Here is a 20,219-nt window from a genome sequence, read left to right as displayed (position 1 = left end):
GTGTATCATAACTAATATATAACGCCACGTGAGTCTCAGTTCAAGACAGTTCGATAATCTGTAGTTAGTGTGGTGGTAGTAAATTGTTGGATCGGTTCCCAATGTGACACATTGAGCTGAGACTGATAATAGATCACCTCCTCACCACTCAGTGACAGGAGCTTTCTGGCCATTAAATGTGCTAAATTGACACTTTGTGGCAGTTTGGCAATCTCAGAGGTTCTCTGCCATCTCCTCGACTGACCCTACAGTATTAGATCCTATGGAGGAGGTCGAATGTGGGTAACCAGGGCTGCTAGGGAGGACACTGTACCACATTACACTGGACATTGCTTAAAGTATGCCAACACTGATCAATTGCTTAATGTGAAGGAGTGGGTGAGTCAGCTAAAAAAATAAAATAAATAAAAGCAACATTTCAAGGAGGATTATAATTTATTGACAATTTAAGTGACAAGACGAGATGCAGGAAGCAGGAAACTGGAAAGGAGTAAAAGCTGCACACAAGCTGTACTGTACATCTACCATGCATGATTTTGATTTCTTTAAGTATAACAGAAGGTAAAGCTTTTCATTCAAAGTATACAGCAATTGCTTGGTTATCTAAATTTAAAGCCTGCCATCAAGCCTCACATAATAATAATAACAGCAAGCATTAAGTGGTTTCAGTATTTGAAAATGATTTGCTGCAAAAATCAAAAGTCTCAAGAAAGAACAAAAAGAAAATCAAAAATCAAAACTCAAACGCTGGATTCTCTCTTTCTTCCCACGATGGCCCGTCATATGTGATTGCATGTCCTGCAAAGATCAGAGGATAGGATGAGGGCAGCAATCTGTGTGTCACAACATGGTATATGTGTATGTGTGAAACTGTACGCCATCATTACTGAGGCTCTCACCTCTTTTCTTAGATCGTGTCAAAATGAACAAAGCCAAAAAACCCAGTCCTATCAGGAGAAGTGGCACAAGAACAGAGGTTGCCCCGGTTGCACTGTTCATCAGCATGGCAGCCCCCACCGGAGTAGCTTCTACAGGAACACACAAACATTTTCAGTCTTCAGTCTGTTGTTCTCACTGCATATATACTGTCATGATTCTATGATGTGTGTGTGTTTTTAAGATCTTTATCAGTCCTTCAGTTAATAAATAACCACCACCATGCTCATAGTGCAAAGACTGGTAATACACTGTTATCTTCTTGTAAAAGTCAACAAAGGATCAGTTTTAATACAAGCTTTACCCGTGCAGTTAGGAAGGCTGTCACTCCAAAACCCAGCAGAGGAGCAAAGCAGCACCTCAGTGCCATTCAGGGAGAATCCACCTGTACAGGTAAAAAGACACTGGGAGCCAAAACTGAAATGCCCCAGAGGGTGGGAGCAGTTCATAGACAGGGGTAAAGACGAGGCTGGGATGTCCTCACACTGTACCGCTGGAAAGGACAGAAATTGCAATTAGACCAGCTGTTTGAACACCAAGACAAAACTAGTACATTTAAAATAATGCTGCACACTCACGCTGGCAAGTGGGTAGATCCTGACTCCAGTGGCCTGAGTTGCTGCAGGTCATTGTTGGTGTCCCCCTCAGCCAGAAACCCTCATTACATTCAAAGCCACAGCTGGAGTTGTAGCTGAATGGGGAGAATGGATGGCTACAGTTCATCCTCCCGTGTTGTGGAGCTTCGGCCAGTAGGGGGCATGGACGTGCTGCAGATAACGTTGAACATACAGAATGACCACCAGCCTCAACAAACAAACCTCATTGTGTGAAACAAAGCGGGGAAAGGAGGCTAGTTCCCAGACTTCAACACCGATTCCACTTTTGGGAAGTTAATGATGTGAGTTTTTCTGTTGCTTATGATACAAGCAAATACATCTGTAAATGCATTTATGGAGCCAAATTCTAAAGCACAGGTGTATAATACGATACAGCATGTCCAGCAGGGGGGAATAAATGCCAAGTGCCGTGCTCATATTTTGATTTATTACAGCTGGCTAATTCTCTGATCCTGAAATTGAAAGCTCTTATGATGATTACAATCAACAGATTATGACTTTTTCTTTTACCTAAGCAACGTGGGGTCTCTGTGCTCCACGTGCCCAGAGAGGTGCACTCAGTGTCAGCCGTCCCATTCAGGACAAAACCCTCCTCACAGGTTGATGTGCACCGAGAACCAAAACTGAACTCTCCATGAGGATCAGAGCAGAGAAAGGTGCCATGAGCCAGAGGGTTGAGAGTGGGACATTTCTTAGCTGGAGAGAAACAGAGACAGAGAGGGACTGAGATATTTAAACACTTTACTTGGCAAAGTTGTTCAGTCATGATCTAAAACATGAAATTACAAGCTCTTATGATAATTACAATCAACAGATTCTGACATTTTTTTTTTTTTACCCAAGCAACGTGGGGTCTCCGTGCTCCACGTGCCCACAGAGGTGCACTCCGTGTCAGCTGTACCATTCAGGACAAAACCCTCCTCACAGGCTGACGTGCACCGAGAACCGAACCTGAACTCTCCATGAGGATCAGAGCAGGATGAAGAGCCATGAGGGGGAGAGTTTAGAGAAGGACATTTCTTAGCTGGAACAGACAAAACGAGAGATCAAGAAGATATTTTAATATGTGGGCGCTTTATGAAGCAAAGTGGCACTGCAATGCACAATCTAAGCCATGAGTTTAAGAGCTTTTACATTGATTTCTAATCAGCAAATAATAATACAGGGATTCAATTTTTTTTTTTTTTTTTTTTTTACCCAAGCAATGTGGGGTCTCTGTGCTCCACGTGCCCACAGAGGTGCACTCCGTGTCAGCCATCCCACTCAGGACAAAACCCTCCTCACAGGCTGATGTGCACCGAGAACCGAAACTGAACTCTACATGAGGATCAGAGCAGGATGAAGAGCCATGAGGGGGAGAGTTCAGAGTGGGACATCTTTTCGCTGGAATAAACAGAAGAAGAGACAAACAAGATATTTCAGAGCTACATGTGGTAAAATTATACTAGACTAAGACATGACAAGGTCTTACAGTTGCATTTGCCTGATTATGACCTAGGTCTCTATCATTTATTACCCAGGCAACGTGGGACGTCTCTGCTCCACTTGCCCACAGATGTGCAATCTGTGTTAGCTGTCCCATTCAGGACAAAACCCTCCTCACAGGTTGATGTGCACCGAGAACCAAAGCTGAACTCTCCATGAGGATCATAGCAGGAAAAGGAGCCATGGGGGGGGGAGTTCAGAGTGGGGCATCTCTTAGCTGGGGGAGAAACAGGCAGAGAAGGACTGTGATATCTAAATGCTTTACCATTCAATTAAGAGCTCTTCTGTTGATTTCTAATCAGCAAATGATAAAACAGAGATTTTTTTTTTTTACCCAAGCAATGTGGGATGTCTGCACTCCACGTGCCCAGAGAGGTGCACACTGTGTCGGCCGTCCCATTCAGGAGAAAACCCTCCTCACAAGCTGACGTACACTGAGAACCAAAACTGAACTCTCCATGTGGATCAAAGCAAAATAAGGAGCCATAGGTAGTGGAGTTCAGAGCGGGACATCTTTTAGCTGGAGGGCAACAGAGAGAGGGAGAGTCCAATAAGATATACTTAATGTGATAAAGTGGTGCCAGAATCTAAACCATGACTTTACAAGCTGAGCTACAAGTTGACTACAGTTAACAGTGGCAGGATGCAGACAGTTAGTATTTTCTTTACCCGAGCAGTGTGCGATGTCGGCGCTCCACATGCCCAGAGAGGTGCACTCAGCGTTGGCTGTCCCATTCAGGAGAAAACCCTCATCACATGTTGTCATACAATGTGAACCAAAACTGAAGGAACCATGTGGGTCAGAACAGGAAAGGGAGCCATGGGGGGGGGGATTTATGGGATTGCACTTCTTAGCTTGTAGGATGAAAGACAAGGACAGACCAATTAGATGCAGATTACATGTGGGAAATTAAAACAAAAACTAAACTGACTGTTTATTTTAGCAAAAAGCTGAGCAGTAGGAACAGATTGTGTGATATGTACTTCATTACTTAGTCATCTATGCTCATACCCTGGCAGACAGGAAGTGTGTGACTCCAGCTGCCCTGTGAAGAACATTGTGTCATGTTTGCGCCAATCAGATCAAATCCTTCTTCACATTGCACGGTGCATATTGAGCCATAGCTGTACACTTCTAAAGGGTCTTGGCATTCGACGGAGGCATGGGGTGGAGCCTCCAGACTGTTGCACTGTACCACTGAAGAAGAAGAAACACCATTACTCATCAGAGCAGTGAACAGTTTTGTGTTGCTTTCAGAGAACCAATGAAATCTTTGTAACCATTAAAAATCGCACAGAAATTCAGTGACCCACCCGTGCATGTAGGTGTAGCTTTGCTCCATTGTCCTGAAGCCAGACAGGTGAGCAAGCTGTCTCCGGTCAGGTTGTAGCCTTCCTGGCAGTTGAAGTTACACTGTGAGCCAAAGGAGAAAGGCTCCAGAGTGTCCACACACGTCATGTTGCCCGTGACAGGAAAGAAAATGGGGGAGCACTTTTTTACTGTGGTGGGATACAGATATCACACAGTCACACTCAAAAATCAAATCAACATCCTTTTGAAATGTATCAGTTTGAACCACCGTGCATTGTGACTGCTTTTATACACATAGCATGAGCATAAGATGGTGATGTGAACAATCACGCTGACATGATTTATAGTCAAGGAAAACAGCAACTGCCAACCTGCATTAAATCGCAATATTGTTTGCCCAACACAGACATAAATGAGTGTGAAGTAAAGTGGTGATAGGTGTGACCTGCCTCTGATCTGCTGCACTGTCTGGACAGGATGTGACTGCACATAGAGTCCAGTAAAATATTCGTAAAAGGTGGCAGTGGCAATCTATTACCAGAGGTCAAGTCATATATAAAAAGTATTTCACATGAACATTTACGATCATTAAATTGTTACATTATTTGGTCTAATTTTACTTTTCAAAGGTAAAGAGAATCACTTTACTTGTACATGCTGGGACACTGGCAGTCCACCGCCCAGTGTGTTCACAACGCATCTGGCTCCCTCCACTGAGCTCATAGCCTTCATCACACCTGACCTCACAGCTGGAGTTGTAGCTGTAAGGAGCGATGGGGTGGCTGCAGTTCATACCACCTCCACTGATGTTAGTGTGGTTCAGAACTGGGCACTGTTCAACTGCAAGAGGCAGTAAAAAAAAAAAAGTGTATTCCTCGTAATTTTGACATCTGAAATAACAATTGTTTTCACATTGTTGTTATGCAGCGGCCATACCTTGACACAGAGGAACTGGGTTGTTCCACTGCCCACTGGTTTGGCACAACAGTTGGGGCGAGCCCAACAAGCGAAAGCCAAGTTCACAGTGAAAACGGCAGGAAGAGTTGAAACGATTGGACCCATAGGGATGAAAACAGTGGTGAGAACCGTGTTGTGGTTCCAGCAAGGGTTTGCATGCGATTGCTGAAGAAAAAAAAACAACAAAAAAAAAATAATTTTTTTTAACTCATCACAGAAAGAGCTTGTGGTTGGTTCCAACATGATGACACTGTTTGCTCACCCTCCTCACAGCGTGGCCCATGGAAACCAGGATGACACTGGCAAGTATAGTTCCCCACGGTCTCCACACAGTCTGCATGGGCACTGCAGGAATCCTGTGTACAAGAGGCTACATACATGCAGACAGAGATCTTATATGCTATAATAAGTCTACAGGGGTCAGGTAAACATGTCCATCAAACAAAAACAAAATTAAGAGTGGTTTACCTGAGTAGCAGATAGTTCCCTTCTTACTTTGGCATTTTTCATTGTTCCACTTGGCTGTGTCTTTATTCCTCTTAATGTAAATCTCCACACAGTCCTGACCCGCAATTTTATCTGGCTCCTCTGGCGCCCAGTTCTGAGCATCCTCTGGTACAGTCTTATTGTTTCCTTCCCTGGTCCACACTCCATCCACTTTGCGAATGCCTGTCCAGTAATATTTCTGGTTAAATGGCAGCAGGTTGTTGATGAAGTCAGTCTCCTCCGGGGTCTGGATGGTTACCATGTTTGACAAGTGCTGGTGGCACCACTGGCGGGCCTCATGCCATCTCCGGTTTGGGGTGGTGCTGTAGCTGTAGGTCCATGCCTGCGCTCCTCCTCCGCGGCTCAGGTCTAAGATTAGGTATATGGATGATGAGACAAAAGGGAACCGGTGAAGCAAAGTGTTTGCTGCTTGTAGGATTATGCAGACCTACCTTGGGTAAAAACAATCAGTGCGGCTATCAACATCCTGTGATGCAGACTTGATTCTTGAGACATCTGAAATAAAATGAGAATTGTTTTCACATAATTTCTTATGAGTGTAGAGTCACAGTATGTATTCACACATGCACAACACTTGCACTGAGAGTTCATGTCTTACCATTTGATCTGTCGTCAGTCACTCGCTCTTGTCGACACACTCACTCAAAAACAGCATTAAATGTCCCTCAGGGAGTGAGCCTGTGACTCATTTTGTAATATCACTTACCATAACTTCCTTTTATGAAGGGCACCACTCTACCACCCATAACACACACAAACACACATACAAATACTAATACAATGTATTTTATTGAATTAAATTTCTCATTGTTTAAGGTGCCACAGAAATGCAGCTCTTATTAAATGCATTTTTGAGGTTACATACACACGACCTGATAATAAACCATCACATACACACGCATACACTAATGATGCAGCATATCCAGATTAAGCTTTAACATATAGTATAGCAGACAAAATGCTGAACTATCTTGGCATAGAGCCTGTGCAGCCAGTGACTGTAGGTTTATTTATTAACAGTGTACTATAATTAATATGAGTGATTGCATTTTGGCCGTTATAGATATATTCTAATAAGATATAAGTAAGGTTCCAGTTGTCCTTCATCCGTGCACCTCACTGGATGGACTTATCACTTCTTCAGGCTGCCTATGAGGGACAAGCAGATCAACACTTACTCTCCACATTTTCAGTAAATCAACTTTTTAAATGTTGAAGATCACACACGGTGCATAAAAGGGTGGAGCAGCTTTGGACAAGCACCCGATTTCAACACTGACCTTACTTGGGTAAGTTTCTTTCCTGTGAGAAATGAACGGACAAACAGATCACTATTGAAGTGTTGCAATAAGATTGCATTGTATCTCTTGTTTCTATGTAGTGTAATTGAGAAACACTGACTTTTTCTGCGTTTCATCCAGCAAAAACAAATGGAGCAGAAGGCTGACAAGGCTCCACACCCAGCCACAGCCAACAGAGCCTGTTTATAGCCTGAAAAACAAATATATTCACTCTCTGGAATACAGTCACTCCTTCCATACAATATTTTAAAGTGTGATATTTCAAGTTACTACCATAATACTGTTGTTGTTGCCCATTATAATAATGATTCTTTAGAAGCAGCAAAACAAGTGCTATGTCTATACCTGCCTTGGTTTTGGTGTATTTATTCTTATTTAAAAAATATTTTATAAACTTTTATATAACTTCAAATAATTACTTGTACAAATTGGTCTTGGGCCACTCCAGGCCCCAGTGGCCCCACAGGTAACACTCGCTGAGCCCATCAGCAGGAAGCCTAGGTGGCATTTCAGTTGACAGGTTGAGTTAAATGTCTGATTTCCTCCAAAACAGCTAAAGTCCCCGTTATCAGGCTGAGGCAGATGGGGGCATTCCACAGCTGTGGGTACAAAACAGGTCAAAGGTTAACAGGGGTACAGTTATGTAATATCTTACAATAGCTTTGTATTGTGAAAATAACACATTTTTTAGACCCCATACAAGCTGATGCAAGTAATTTTGATCCGTATTTTGAACATGATCCTTAGCTTGGCCTCAGGATACAAAGGAAACAGATGCATTTTCCTTCATAGAACTCTTTTTTAAAAAAAAAAAAAAAAAAAAGAAAGAAAAAAAAAGAAATTAATGTTATGAAGAAGAGCAGTATGAGTCAGTGAACTTATGATGCCCACAGGGCGTAGATGGCAGGCAGGAGGATCCAAATGCAGGCACAGAGGAGGCAGCTGAGACTCAAACTTGCAGGCAGTGCAGGCAAGAGCATATGAGCCGGAGTGACACAGGCAGAAACAGAACAGTCCAGAAACTCACAGAAACACGAGAATGCAGTGATGACAAATAAATAAATAAAAAAATAAGAAAAATAAAAGAAAAACCAACAGAGGCGAATTGTGACAGAAATATCCTGGTTGGTTAGCTGCTAAACGAGAAGAGTTAGTAGTCATTGTAATTGTATACTTGAAATCTGTGGATTTTCTCATCTCTTAGCAAAGAATCGTCAGTATGGAAAGGAATAACAGCCACCAAAAACTGTTTCATTGAACATTATGGGCATGTGACTATTAAGATTAACTTGAAAAAAATTTACCTATCCTTTAAATAAACACCACGTACTGTTTAACAGTAATACTGTAATAATAATTTGTGACTTGTATTCAAAGAGCTCTCTCCTCACCTGTTTGGCACCTGTCTCCCTTAAAGCCAGTTTCACAGAGGCAGGTTATGTTTTTTATGGCCTCCTGACATGTTCCTCTGCCGCATGATGTTGCATTACATTGGGCTGTTAAGAAAAAGGTGCAATACTAAAACCGTTTGTGAAACCGTAACAACCTTTAAAAACAATCAGCTTTACATACCTTTATAACAAACAGGGCGTTTTCCATGGGAACATTTCTCATCATTCCACTTCCCTCTGTTTTTTCCTTTTTTGATGTAGATCTCCACACAGAACTCTGTGCTGTGGTTGTTGTTGGGTTCGTTTTCTGCCCACGACTCATTACCAACCCATGTGCTGTTATTCCCAATCCAGGTCCAGGTTTCATTCTTGTGGTTTTTAGTGATTCCAATCCAATAATATGGACTTCCTTGTCTCTCTGGCAGGTAGGATACCAGATAATCATTCTCAATTTGGCTTTGGATGACCACCATGTCTGTGTAATTAGACTGGCAATACAGCCGGGCCTCGGTCCAGTTCATAGTTTTATTTGAGTAATGATATGTCCAGCCCAAAGTAGTTACAGCCAAGGAGCTACCTGTAAGAGGATAATGGGATGACAATTCACCATCAGATGTGACAGCGTTCATGCACATTTGTGTTATGTATCGTGTCAACTCAGCAACTATACATTCTGTCATAGTATTAAAACTAATACTCACCGAGGAGGAAGAATAGTGTCAACTTCATTATCAGGGAGCGAATTACAATCATCGGTTGTCTGTCTGAAGAAAAAAAGATTTTTGAAAATTAATATCATCATGAAAAATGACTGAATAAGAAATTAATTACTCACCTAGAATTGGTATTATAGCTTAATATATAAACAAAATGTTCTCTAAATTGTTTAAAACACTAGTAAACTTAAATCATAATCTTTCACCTTTCATCAAACTTACACCGCAGGGGCTCAGTAAGTGAATGTTAGTTTGGTGCAATCAGGGATCAGTGTCAGGCTTTTATATTTCTCCTAGGCTAAGCAATCCAACATTATCATACAATAGCTGGATGTTTACTGTACAGAGTAAATGCATGTGATGAATGATTGGCTTAATGACTTATTATACATGAACAGACTTGTTGGGAAGTGTTACCTGCTTTTGGTAAAGGTGGGATCAGGGACAGATTATTCAGTCGTGCATGAAAAAAAATCTATGAAAGGGAATACAAACAATAAAAAAAAGTATTCTAAATTTAGAGAATGAACTATTCCCAACATTTTCTTTCCCCTATTAATTGCATGTTCATTGCCACTTTTGCAGCTATTTTTTGGTGATCAATTCCTTTATGACCCTTTGGCTTTATTAGTGTATTGAAAGTATATTGCACAATGAAATTAAGCCTTTCACCTGTTAAAATGAGGGTTTTTTCAGTATCCTTTATTCATGGTTTTTTAGTGACATTACTGCTCTGCATGCTAACGTGTTATAAATCTAAGTTTTCAACAGCAACAAATTACAGAGAGACAGAGTGCCCATGCTGTCGCCTCCAGTCTGATGTAAGATATCAGATGTATTTCTGGTCCTACTAAAGTGCTGACATAGAAGAAAATTCACTGAGGCAAACAATGGTGATGATGTGTAAAACAGATTACCCCAGCTGTTATTCAGCCATCCTGCTCTGTCCTGACCCCTGCAATGGGGTGACAGAGACAGATAAGAGGTCTGTGTTGTATTTGGAAAAGGTTCTTCCTGCACCCCTGAAAAAACACACGATGTCCTGCAATTTCAGTGTGAATGTCACTGTGCTCAAAGTGTGGGAATATCATTGGAGTTAATGGCTGAACCTATGTACTGGGGCAGCACTGTAGTCACACAGCAATATCTTTCTGAACTGACAGTAGATATGGGTCATCATACTGAAAGATGCATAAGAATAAACAAAAGCAAGTGATGGTTTGAAGTTTTATTATGAATAAAAGTCAGCACTGCTTTAAACATACAGAAATATCAATATCAATTTCAAATGCATTAACTACCTATTAAATAAAAATAGCCCATAAATACCGAAATTATTCACAGTTCTGTAATAGCATGACAATCCACCCACAATGTTATGCAGCATTTACTATAACATGGATAGAGCCATGCACCTTTCCAGCATTTTCATGAAGAGGTTGAACAATATGTTCAATATAAAACTCCCTTTGGGAGGAAATATATGTTTGAACACCAATACAGAGCAAATAAATGATCGTTTTAAAAACTGCATAGAACAAAAACATGATAATACCATTAAATGCAAAGATCTAAAAGAAAGCATTTCCTCTCATTAATGAAATCTCTGACATGCAGGGTTTTACTGTTAACAAGCTTCACACTGTTCAAAATGATTCATATTGTTCACGTTACCATGTCTGGTGACGCACATACAGTTATGTTAAAGATATAGGTCTATATAGCTTAGTTCTTAGCTGCCTATGTGGATTATGACTGTGTTCTATATGAGGCTGTCAGTGCTATTTTTGTAGACCTGTGGAGGAGCCTCTATGTCGGAGTTGCTGTAAGAAAAGACAAAAGAAGAGGATGAGCACTGCAATCCAACAAACTTTTTTTTTCAGAAAACTGTATGATATAAGAAAGGTGAACGTTTATCTAACCTGTTCAGCTCAAACTTGGTTGCTTTCTTCTTAAGTCGTTTCAGGATCCACATGGCAACAGACAGACCAGATAACAGAGCGCCTCCTGTGGCCACACCAGAGACGATGGCAGTAACCTGAGATGGGGAAGCTGTGGAAACATTATCAAATGTGAATTATTTCACCTTTTAAATGCAAACTCATATTTGAATCTTGTATTGTATTTAAATTTCTCATAACATTTGTTCCTTTTCTGTGTTTTACCTTGGCAGGTGGGTCTCTCTCTGGTCCAGTTGCCGTTACGATCACAGGTCAGCATCTCATGTCCATCTAAGGAGTAATCTTGACTGCATGTGAAGGAGCACTGAGAGTTGTACTCTTGGTCTTTGTCTGAGCAGTTGATTTGACCATTTTCAGGAGCCTCGAGCAACGGGCAACTTACGACTGTTGGAAAAGAGAGCGAGAATTAAGATTTTAATTATCACATATTGGAGCATGCAAATAAAGTAGTGCAATACAAATTGTGCAGATAAAACGGGTACATATCTATACCTTTGCAGGTGGGTGGTGTGGAGTTCCACTGGCCTGAATGTCCACACTCCATGCTGAGTGCACCTTCAAGTTCATGGCCCTCATCACAGCTAAAAGTGCAGAAAATACCAAGTGGATGGGGGGTCTCGGTGGACACAGGTAAAGACAGGGAAGCGCTACAGCTGATGTGGCCATTTGTTGGAATCTCAGGTGCAGGACATCCTATTGCTACAAAGGAAAAATGGAAGAGATGTCATGAGGCACAAAATCAGAGCACAAATAGGCTGTGAAAAAGCTTTGGGTAAGTAGCATGTAGTATATAAAGATTTATGAGACTATGATATGCTTCCATACCTTTGCAGGTAGGTATGGCTTTACTCCATTGTCCGTCCTCAGAGCACTGAATAGTCTGCACTCCCTGCAGTTCATAGCCTGCTTTACAGCTGAAGCTGCAGGTGGAGCCAGGCTGCAGTTCAGTAGAAGATGCGTTGCACATGGTGTTAAGGTGAGTGTCTCCCTCTGGATTCTGGCATGTGATGGCTAACACAGGAAAATAAGTGAAAAAAACAAATTACATTTAGTGTGTTTGTCACAAGGCAAGGAACAAGTAAACTCTTATTAATCATAAAGACGGCGTACATTACATTTAAAGTGCGCCCTCACCTTCACAGCGTGGCATTCTCTCACTCCACTCAGCTGCTGATGTGCACATCAACCTGCTCTCTCCCACCAGGCGGTAGCCGGGGGCACAGCTGAAGCTGCAGGTGTTTCCGTAAATGAACCTCATATCTGCATCTCCACAGTTGACAGAGCCATTCTCTAGCTCCTCGATAGCGGGGCACTGGACAGCTGCAAAACAGAGGGGGCAACAGAAGAGGTCAACAGCAGCCTTCTAAAAAAAAAAAATCATATAACTTTCCCCTTGCAATGACAGACTTAAATACAGCCGGACTATAAAATCCTGCAAGGTAAAAACATAAAATATGTGGGCGTACCAACACAAGATGGCTGTGAGGCATTCCAGCTTCCTGATGCTTCACATTGCAGAGTGTTAGATGTGGAACCAGTTTGCACAAAGCCTTCATCACAGGTAAATACACAGGTGGACTGGTAGCTGGAGGAACCCAGAGGATCAGAGCAATTCATGGATCCTCTTGCTGGATGAGACAACTCTGGACACTGAACCACTGTGGGTGACAGCACCATAAAAACACATTAAGGCATGATCCATTACTGAGAATATAAAACTCTGCTTCTCTGAATGTCGTTACTTGAAATCAACGTTATATTTCAATGTATTTTTTTATTTTATTTTTTATTTTTTTGCAGCTTTGCAATACACCTCAACTCACGTTCACATGTAGGAGGCTGCGCCGACCATATTTTGGAGGCAGTGCATGTCAGGGGTGTTGGCACACTCAGCTCATATCCTTTCTCACAGGAATACTCGCAAGAGGAGTTGTAGGAAAAATTCCCATACTGATGAGTGCAAGTTACGCTTCCTTTATATGGGACAGTCACCTCCTCTTTGTCACATTTAATAACTGCCGACAAAGAAAACAGGAGAATTAGATATCAAGTCCTGACTGTAAGTGACTTAAAGTAAGGTGAACAAGCAGAACATCATTGTATTTCTTACCTTGCTCACACCTCTCTCCATAAAAGCCTTCAAAACAAGCACACATGTGGCTGTTGATGGTTTCCACACATTCTCCATAGACGCATGAGTCATTCTTACAGGCAGCTGAGGAGAGAAGAAGTACGTTCATATATCTTTTCAGTAACACCATCAATAAATAATTTAAACAGTTTAGTCACTAGAATTTTCTAATATTGAACAAGAATACCACAACTAAGGCAGCTAAAATGAACAGCTATTGTATCCTAATCCAAAACTTTAGCTTACCTGTGTAGCACAGAGCCGTCTTGTTCTTCTCGCACCTCTCATCATTCCACTTGCCAGTCTGTTTATCCCTTTTAATGTACATCTCCACACAATCCTCATTAACCCCCCTCTTAGCTCCATTCTTGCCATTGTTTGGTTCACCCTTTGCCCAGTTGGTTGCTTCTTTTGTCAGAGCCTTGTTGGTGCCGACCCAGGTCCAGACATCATCGACCTTGCGGATCCCGATCCAGTAGTAGGTGGTTTTCTTGGGTAGCCAGCTGTTGAGATGCCAAATCTCTTCCTGGTTCTGGATGGCCACCATGTCTGTGTAGTGCTCCCTGCACCAGGCTCTTGCTTGTTTCCAATTCATGGTGGTGTTAGAGTAGTAGTAAGACCAGCTCTCTACACAAGTCCACATGCACATCACTGAGGATGGAGGACAGAACATATATATTAGATTGTAAGCTAAGAAGTAAAGTAAAGTAAATTAGAGTAATATCTAAAAGGAAAAAACTTTAAAGTGGGACACTACAGGGTTTCTTTGCATTAAATTTACATACTTGAGCAAAGAAGGGTCAAGCTGATCCATGAGGAAGAGATCTTAGATCCACGGGTCTGAAGTAATCCAAAGCAGATCTCCTGTAAAAAGTAAAAAGAAAAAATTTATACACAGATTCATCATGGACTAAAAGCAAACAATGAAGTCATTTGCATGAAAGGCACCTGCATTTAAGCTGATACCTTCATACTCACCATTTTAAGTGGTGTGTGTAATAACCTAGAGAAGACTTGGAATTTATTTCGATGCAGCTTATTTGAGGACAATGTAATAGTGAAGTTTGATGCGCTGAGGCCCCTCCTTTTAAACACTCCATCGGTCTGATCCCGGTTTCCTGGAAGCTCACATCACAATAGGGTTTTTTCAATGGAAATTCCCACAGCCCCTCAACTACTAGTCCATCCCACCAGGGGGGCTTGGAAACTTTCCCTCTCTGTTTTTATGGCCACACTATAAAGCCAAAAATCCTTTGTTTTAGGCAGAATTTCCTGTTAATATAATTCTTATCATTATTATGATATTAAACTTTCACTAGTGGAAATAAAGTTTATTTACTTGAGCTTACTTTTACTTTTTTTTATTGCATTTAAGTAAATTTAAGTTTTACTTGACTATTTCCATTTTACACCACTTTATACTTATACTCAATCACATTTAGAGGGAAAATTTATTCTTTACTTACTTTACTTACATTCATTACATTTGTTTGACTGCTACAGTTACTGACTACTAGTAAGATATAGATTTTCATGTAAAACATATGATGGACTTATAAAATATAATGTATTGTTTAATCTACTCAGAAAAACATACATTTGGAGAGTCCAGCTGAATCAACTATAACTGCTTAAACTGCTATTCCACCTAATGATACGTTTCATTTTGACACCAAAGTACATTTTACTACAAATACTTTTAATGCAGGACTTTTACTTGTAATGTATTTACTTTTCCTTTTTATATTTAGTTGTAATTAGTATTTTACTTAAGCAAAGCATCTAAATGCTCGCCCAATGTGGTAATGAGCTGATAGGGTACTACTGTGCCAAAAACCTTAAATTAGCACATGTGGCAAAGACAAAATAATCTGCCAATCATAAGAAACTGATAAGTTTCTGGGAAAGGCACATTAGCGCAAAGCATACATATAGAAGCATGAGTAAAGTGAAAAGTGACTACAAAGGAAATTACAGTTGGAAACTGAAATGCTGTGTGCTGATAAGACAAACTGTCTGAGAATGATTACAAAAATTATTCTCACTGTTTCCCCCTATTTGGATTGGAGCCATTCTTCACAAAATGAAAGCAAATAATGTTTTCTATATCAGCACTAATGAGACTCTTTTGTTTCTGTAAAGCACTTTGTAGTTTGATTCAGTCAGAATGATTCAGTCTGGCCATTTAGTGTGGCACCAGACAAGGCAAAGACTGGAAAATGCTTTTGACATAAAAAAAAGGAATTGACATGTCCTGTCAAAGGGTGTGCTCATCTCAAGAGGAAAGATGGAAAAAAACACAATGCTACAAACATTTTTTACCGGTATTCTTTGTGTCCAGAGACAGGAAATATGTGCTGCAGGAGCAGAGGCGCCTGCTAGCCGCATTAGCATCTCAAAGTGATCATTCATATCCTTCCTTTCTGACCTGTAAGACACACAGCTGCTGTTGTTTGACACCTCTTAACCTCCACCCCTTCCCTGAAAAATAATATAAACTCTATAATTAACTCATACAGAATAAGACTCAAGGGAGAAAGTCAGTTCCAGCTATGATCGGAATATCCTTAAAAAATAATGTTTGTGCTCTTAGCGGCTCTGCTGAACTAGTTTATGACATTACCGTTAAGACTACTGTATTCTGTTTATTATTCTACACACTGTGTGTAAACTCTATAATTAACTCTACACACTGTGTGTAGAATATTCAAACACCTGCTAATGCATTTGTGCTGCACTTTGTTTCTTACTACAATCATTAAAAACATTCAAAACAGAATTAAAGACAGTCTGTCTTATTGGCCATGATAGAGCTGAAGACTCTTTCCTGTGGAGAGGTTTGTGACTGTGGCATGAACTTTTGACTTTTTTTGGCTCCAAATTAAAGGCTGCAGGATGGATTACGAGCTAAAGAGATCATTCAGCGACCAGATGTCCAAGCAACTGTGGCAAAACATCCATCCTGCTATATTCTGAAGTATTCTTGAAACAACAAATACATCCCTACTGACTTCAACTCTGACCTCTGATCATCAACACCAGTGGAGGATCTTTCCCTGGAAAGGAAATGACAAGTCAAATAGAAGGATAAAAGAAAAAGTCTCAAAGGAAGAAAAACAGTATTTGCCATCATTGCTGGTCTCTTCTGTTTGATACAAACTGGATAACAACATCAGCTACTTGATTTTAGGGTTTGAGGACAAATTCAAACAGTTACGTCTTGCTGCCATGTGGGGGCGCGAGCGTGCGAACTCCCCAACAGGCTGTAAATGATCTGTTCCTTTAAGACAGGAAATAGACGTCCTGGTCCATATAAAGTGATTGGAGAAAACACACCATGTTGTTGTCTTTCGTCGGTAGACCTCTGAACAGTCTGAGGGTCTCCGGTGCGTTGACTAAAGCTACAGTCGCAATGGCAGACGCTCTGGCTAAAATCCCCGATGTGGAGATTGATCCAGAGGGAATTTTTAAGTACATTCTGGTCAGAGTGAAAGTGAAAGATGGCGATGTGCATAAAGACATTGTCCGGGGCACAAAAAGTGCAGAATATCACAGTAAGTTCGCTGCTACAGAAGAGCGTCAAGTGCGTCAGTTAAGCTCGAGATTGCCGTGAAAACCGAAACTTGCGCGCAGTTTTTCCTGCGGCGTGTTCCGAATTGACCCATTGATGTCCAAGTTGCATTCATGCCGCACAGACCAGGCAGATGCAATACTTGCTAACCTTTATATGCTTATTGCAAAAAAAAAAAAATCAAAACAAAAAAACTGGAGGCTATGATGATAAAGTAACTTGAATACTAAACTGTACTGAAACTAAACCAGATTGTATCTTTTTATTTGAATTATTTACAGATCACATATTTGAGAAGGTCAGTCCAGCTATGGAGGCCTTGGGGATGGAGTGTAAATGCCTTGGAGGAGGGAAGATAGAGCACAAGAGCCAAGACAAAAAACTAAGGGTGTTTGGAGAATCAACTGTAAGTTCATTTTATTGGAAAAGCATTAAAAGATGAATTAAATAGCAATAGAGTATTGCTTTAATGTGATTATTTTCATGCTTTCTGACTCATTTCCAGGCCTTTGGCAAAGCAGACCATTCTGTGTCTGTAGAGAAGTTGAAGAGTGCCTACAGCAACTATGAAATCACCTGGTCTGATGACAAAAAATAGAGTTTAAAGCTGTATCCCATCATTATCTGCCTTTATTTATCAGTTCCTAAATGGGTTAATGTTTTGACCCTTCTGTACAACCATCATTTAATTCAAATACACTACTGTGCATTTAATTTTATGATTTGGATTCTTTGAAATTAAAAATGTTCCCATATTGACACAAAGGTCTCAAAGTGCTTTTTTTAATGCAGGTTTTTATCGTTTTCACTCTCAAATCCCCCTCGTTTAAAAGTAAACTGAGTCAGTTTTACTTTTACTTTTATTAATGGATTTTATCAGAATTGGAGACCATGTGCCAAGCGTAAAGTCCATACAGGAACTTGTGAGTCAGTCAGAATCACTAACGTATCCTGTTACTAGTTTCCTGTTTAAAAAAAAAACAAATAAGAAGGGTTTCCAATTATACATTCCATGATTAACTAAGTTTTAAGAGTAACAAAAGCAAGATTACAGAGCGATTAAACATTTTTCAGCCGAGTCCATCGAGTAAACAAAACTTCCCATCCAGTTTGTGAAAATAAACTTTTTTTTTGTTTTTGCACCACCCAGAAAAATAAATGAATACCCATGGAACAAGTGAAATCTAGTGCTATCTAAATCCAAAGTTTCACTATCTAAGCAAAAACAAGCCAAAGCATGATACTAGTGGCTTAACGTGACTGACTGTACTTAGGTTCAGTGGTGCTTTGAGCCAAATGCTAATGCAGGCATGCTAACATGCTTATGTTTAGCAGGTGTAATTTCCATGTTCAACATCTTAGTTTAGCACATGCTAACATTTCTAAATACAGAGTACAACTGAGGCTGATGGGAATGTTTTGCTGGTATCTGGTCATAAACCAAAGAATTGGCAAAAGTTTTGATGTGATGGTGCCAGAGAAAAAGTTAAGGGATCACCAAAGTTATTACAATTCAGTCTCATAGTAACATTAACGTCTGCACCAAATTTCATGAAAATACATCTAGTTGTTGTTGAGACATTTTAGTCAGACCCACAGATGTGAACCTAATGGAGGCACTTGAGGAAAAGTCATAGGATCACTAAAATCATTAAGAATTCAAAATCATGCGGGAACCACAAATATCTGTATTAAACACTGTCCTGCTCGTGGCGCTAGAGAAGTCAAGGCATCAGCACAAGTCTAGGATTTATCCTCTGGGCACCATTTATATTTACATATCAATTCATACCATAACAGTTGTTGGGATATTTCTGTCTGGACCAAAGAGGTGAACTGAATGAGCATCTCCTTCTAAAATGCAAATCTCATGAGAAAAAAAAAAATATTCACGCTGGGTATTCTGAACATCTTGGACATTTTCACCACTATTTTTGATGTAAAATCAGGAATCAGAAAGCCATCGTTCTCATTGTGTTGTCAGTTAAGTGCTGATACCTTGGCTGTTCCCATGACTTCAACAGAGAGAGTGATTTGCTTTTTTCTATAAAAGAGTCAGGCTGGGATTACATAAAGAGACAGAAGACACTGAGACAGTCTAAAGCCACAGAGGAACTGTGGCAAATTGTCTAAGATGCTGAAAAAACCCACCTGCCAAGTACCTTTTAAAAACTGCTCAAGTGTACCAAGGAGAACGGATCCTCTTTAAAAGGCCAAGGGTAGTCACAACAAATACTGATTTGATTTAGTTTTTTCTGTTTACTGCACTTTGTTTGAAGTTGATTGATTATTAAAAAAAAAAACTACAGCATTATTTGTGAAATCCTCACTTTACTTTTAGAGCCTAATACTCATACACAGTGCTGTATGTCATCCCATGAAACTGCATCCATATCATAAGCATCTACATCCGTTTCCTATGGGTTTTCCCACTTGAGGCTGACTAGGTCTTTAAAGGTACATGTTCTATTGTTGTATACTGGGGCACATTCTTTCTCTTACTTGCATTTTAGAGCTTTTGACTTACCATCCTGATGAGTTACAGAGAAAACATTAAGAGGAGGAGTGGTGCGTAACTCTGCAAACTGTATGAACAGAATTAGCTGCAACTGTTGACACAGAGAGAACTCCATTGACCTTGACCTCCTCAGCACACTTAACATAGGCACTGATGCTGACTGCAATTTGGCACTTACCCAGTGACCTCCAGATAAAAGAGACAGAAGTCGTCTTCCGCTCCAGTTACAGGCCCAAATCCGGAGCCAATTTCCTGTTAACTGATAACCTTTCCATTATCTACAATCAGGGAGGTCAGAATGGGAGGGAGGTGTTAAACTGAATTGACTCAACTCACTTCTCGTAAAACGCATTTACAGTTAGGGTGTAATGATAGGCATTTTTCGTAAGAAACATTAGACGTGTCTATGCCCAAACCTTAATCAATCTGTCTCATAATGAGGCCTTCGCCATAAACTTTACAATCTCATAGATAATAGCCCACTAAATAACATTTTCTGTATTTGTACAAAATTTAAATACAAAATTTAAATAAATTTATTTTGCATGTTGTGTATTGCTTATGAATTACTAATATTTATACTTGAAAAAAAAATTGATGTATTGAGGAGATAGATTAGATTAACTTTAGCCTGATTACTTCAAAATTAGTCCTTCACCAAAAATATATCTCTCACACAGAGAGGGTCAGACATTCATGGATTTATAGATGGTTATAGATAGATAGATAGATAGATAGATAGATAGATAGATAGATAGATAGATAGATGGATAGATAGATAGATAGATAGATAGATAGATAGATAGATAGATAGAT

At 40.2% G+C, this 20,219-nt stretch overlaps 4 protein-coding genes across 6 annotated transcripts; 1 reads left to right on the top strand and 3 right to left on the bottom strand.

The window, feature by feature from the left end:
* Positions 1-416: 416 nt before the first annotated feature.
* selp (selectin P) lies at positions 417-6,496 on the bottom strand. Of its 2 annotated transcripts, XM_087174429.1 has the most exons (18): positions 6,413-6,496; positions 6,246-6,309; positions 5,776-6,162; positions 5,570-5,677; positions 5,287-5,472; positions 4,999-5,190; positions 4,353-4,538; positions 4,051-4,236; positions 3,708-3,893; positions 3,373-3,558; positions 3,070-3,255; positions 2,751-2,936; positions 2,392-2,577; positions 2,064-2,249; positions 1,515-1,703; positions 1,241-1,429; positions 900-1,028; positions 417-798 (listed from the first exon to the last, which is right to left on the bottom strand). In XM_087174429.1, exons 1-18 carry the CDS (start codon positions 6,413-6,415, stop codon positions 734-736), a joined length of 3,000 nt encoding a protein of 999 aa, XP_087030555.1. In that variant the 5' UTR covers positions 6,416-6,496; the 3' UTR covers positions 417-733. The 2 variants fall into 2 exon arrangements, with proteins under 2 accessions (XP_087030555.1, XP_087030554.1); XM_087174428.1 differs by having other exon boundaries at positions 6,246-6,485.
* Positions 6,497-6,584: 88 nt separating this feature from the next.
* LOC111656398 (L-selectin) lies at positions 6,585-9,463 on the bottom strand. 2 transcript variants are annotated; one of them, XM_087174430.1, is made up of 8 exons: positions 9,429-9,463; positions 9,208-9,270; positions 8,688-9,083; positions 8,507-8,611; positions 7,535-7,714; positions 7,216-7,305; positions 7,095-7,116; positions 6,585-6,963 (listed from the first exon to the last, which is right to left on the bottom strand). In XM_087174430.1, the coding sequence occupies exons 1-8, from the start codon at positions 9,433-9,435 to the stop codon at positions 6,918-6,920; spliced, it is 909 nt and encodes a 302-aa protein (XP_087030556.1). In that variant the 5' UTR covers positions 9,436-9,463; the 3' UTR covers positions 6,585-6,917. The 2 variants fall into 2 exon arrangements, with proteins under 2 accessions (XP_087030556.1, XP_087030557.1); XM_087174431.1 differs by lacking the exon at positions 9,429-9,463 and adding an exon at positions 9,342-9,428.
* Positions 9,464-10,435: 972 nt separating this feature from the next.
* sele (selectin E) lies at positions 10,436-14,362 on the bottom strand. Its single transcript, XM_023407974.2, has 12 exons — positions 14,293-14,362; positions 14,100-14,178; positions 13,561-13,965; positions 13,294-13,398; positions 13,007-13,198; positions 12,650-12,841; positions 12,318-12,503; positions 12,009-12,194; positions 11,676-11,882; positions 11,388-11,567; positions 11,145-11,274; positions 10,436-11,045 (listed from the first exon to the last, which is right to left on the bottom strand). The coding sequence occupies exons 1-12, from the start codon at positions 14,293-14,295 to the stop codon at positions 10,985-10,987; spliced, it is 1,926 nt and encodes a 641-aa protein (XP_023263742.1). The 5' UTR covers positions 14,296-14,362; the 3' UTR covers positions 10,436-10,984.
* A 2,285-nt stretch (positions 14,363-16,647) lies between these two features.
* On the top strand, positions 16,648-17,650 carry LOC111656307 (14 kDa phosphohistidine phosphatase). Its single transcript, XM_023407975.2, has 3 exons — positions 16,648-16,868; positions 17,167-17,291; positions 17,391-17,650. The coding sequence occupies exons 1-3, from the start codon at positions 16,652-16,654 to the stop codon at positions 17,481-17,483; spliced, it is 435 nt and encodes a 144-aa protein (XP_023263743.1). The 5' UTR covers positions 16,648-16,651; the 3' UTR covers positions 17,484-17,650.
* Positions 17,651-20,219: the final 2,569 nt, after the last annotated feature.

Source organism: Seriola lalandi, unplaced genomic scaffold (assembly GCF_002814215.2).
Source record: "Seriola lalandi dorsalis isolate HSWRI2012SDOR001 ecotype SW California unplaced genomic scaffold, Sedor1 jcf7180002054353, whole genome shotgun sequence".
In the NCBI taxonomy this organism is placed as follows: Eukaryota; Metazoa; Chordata; class Actinopteri; order Carangiformes; family Carangidae; genus Seriola; species Seriola lalandi.
This window is presented reverse-complemented; position numbering and strand designations above follow the sequence as displayed.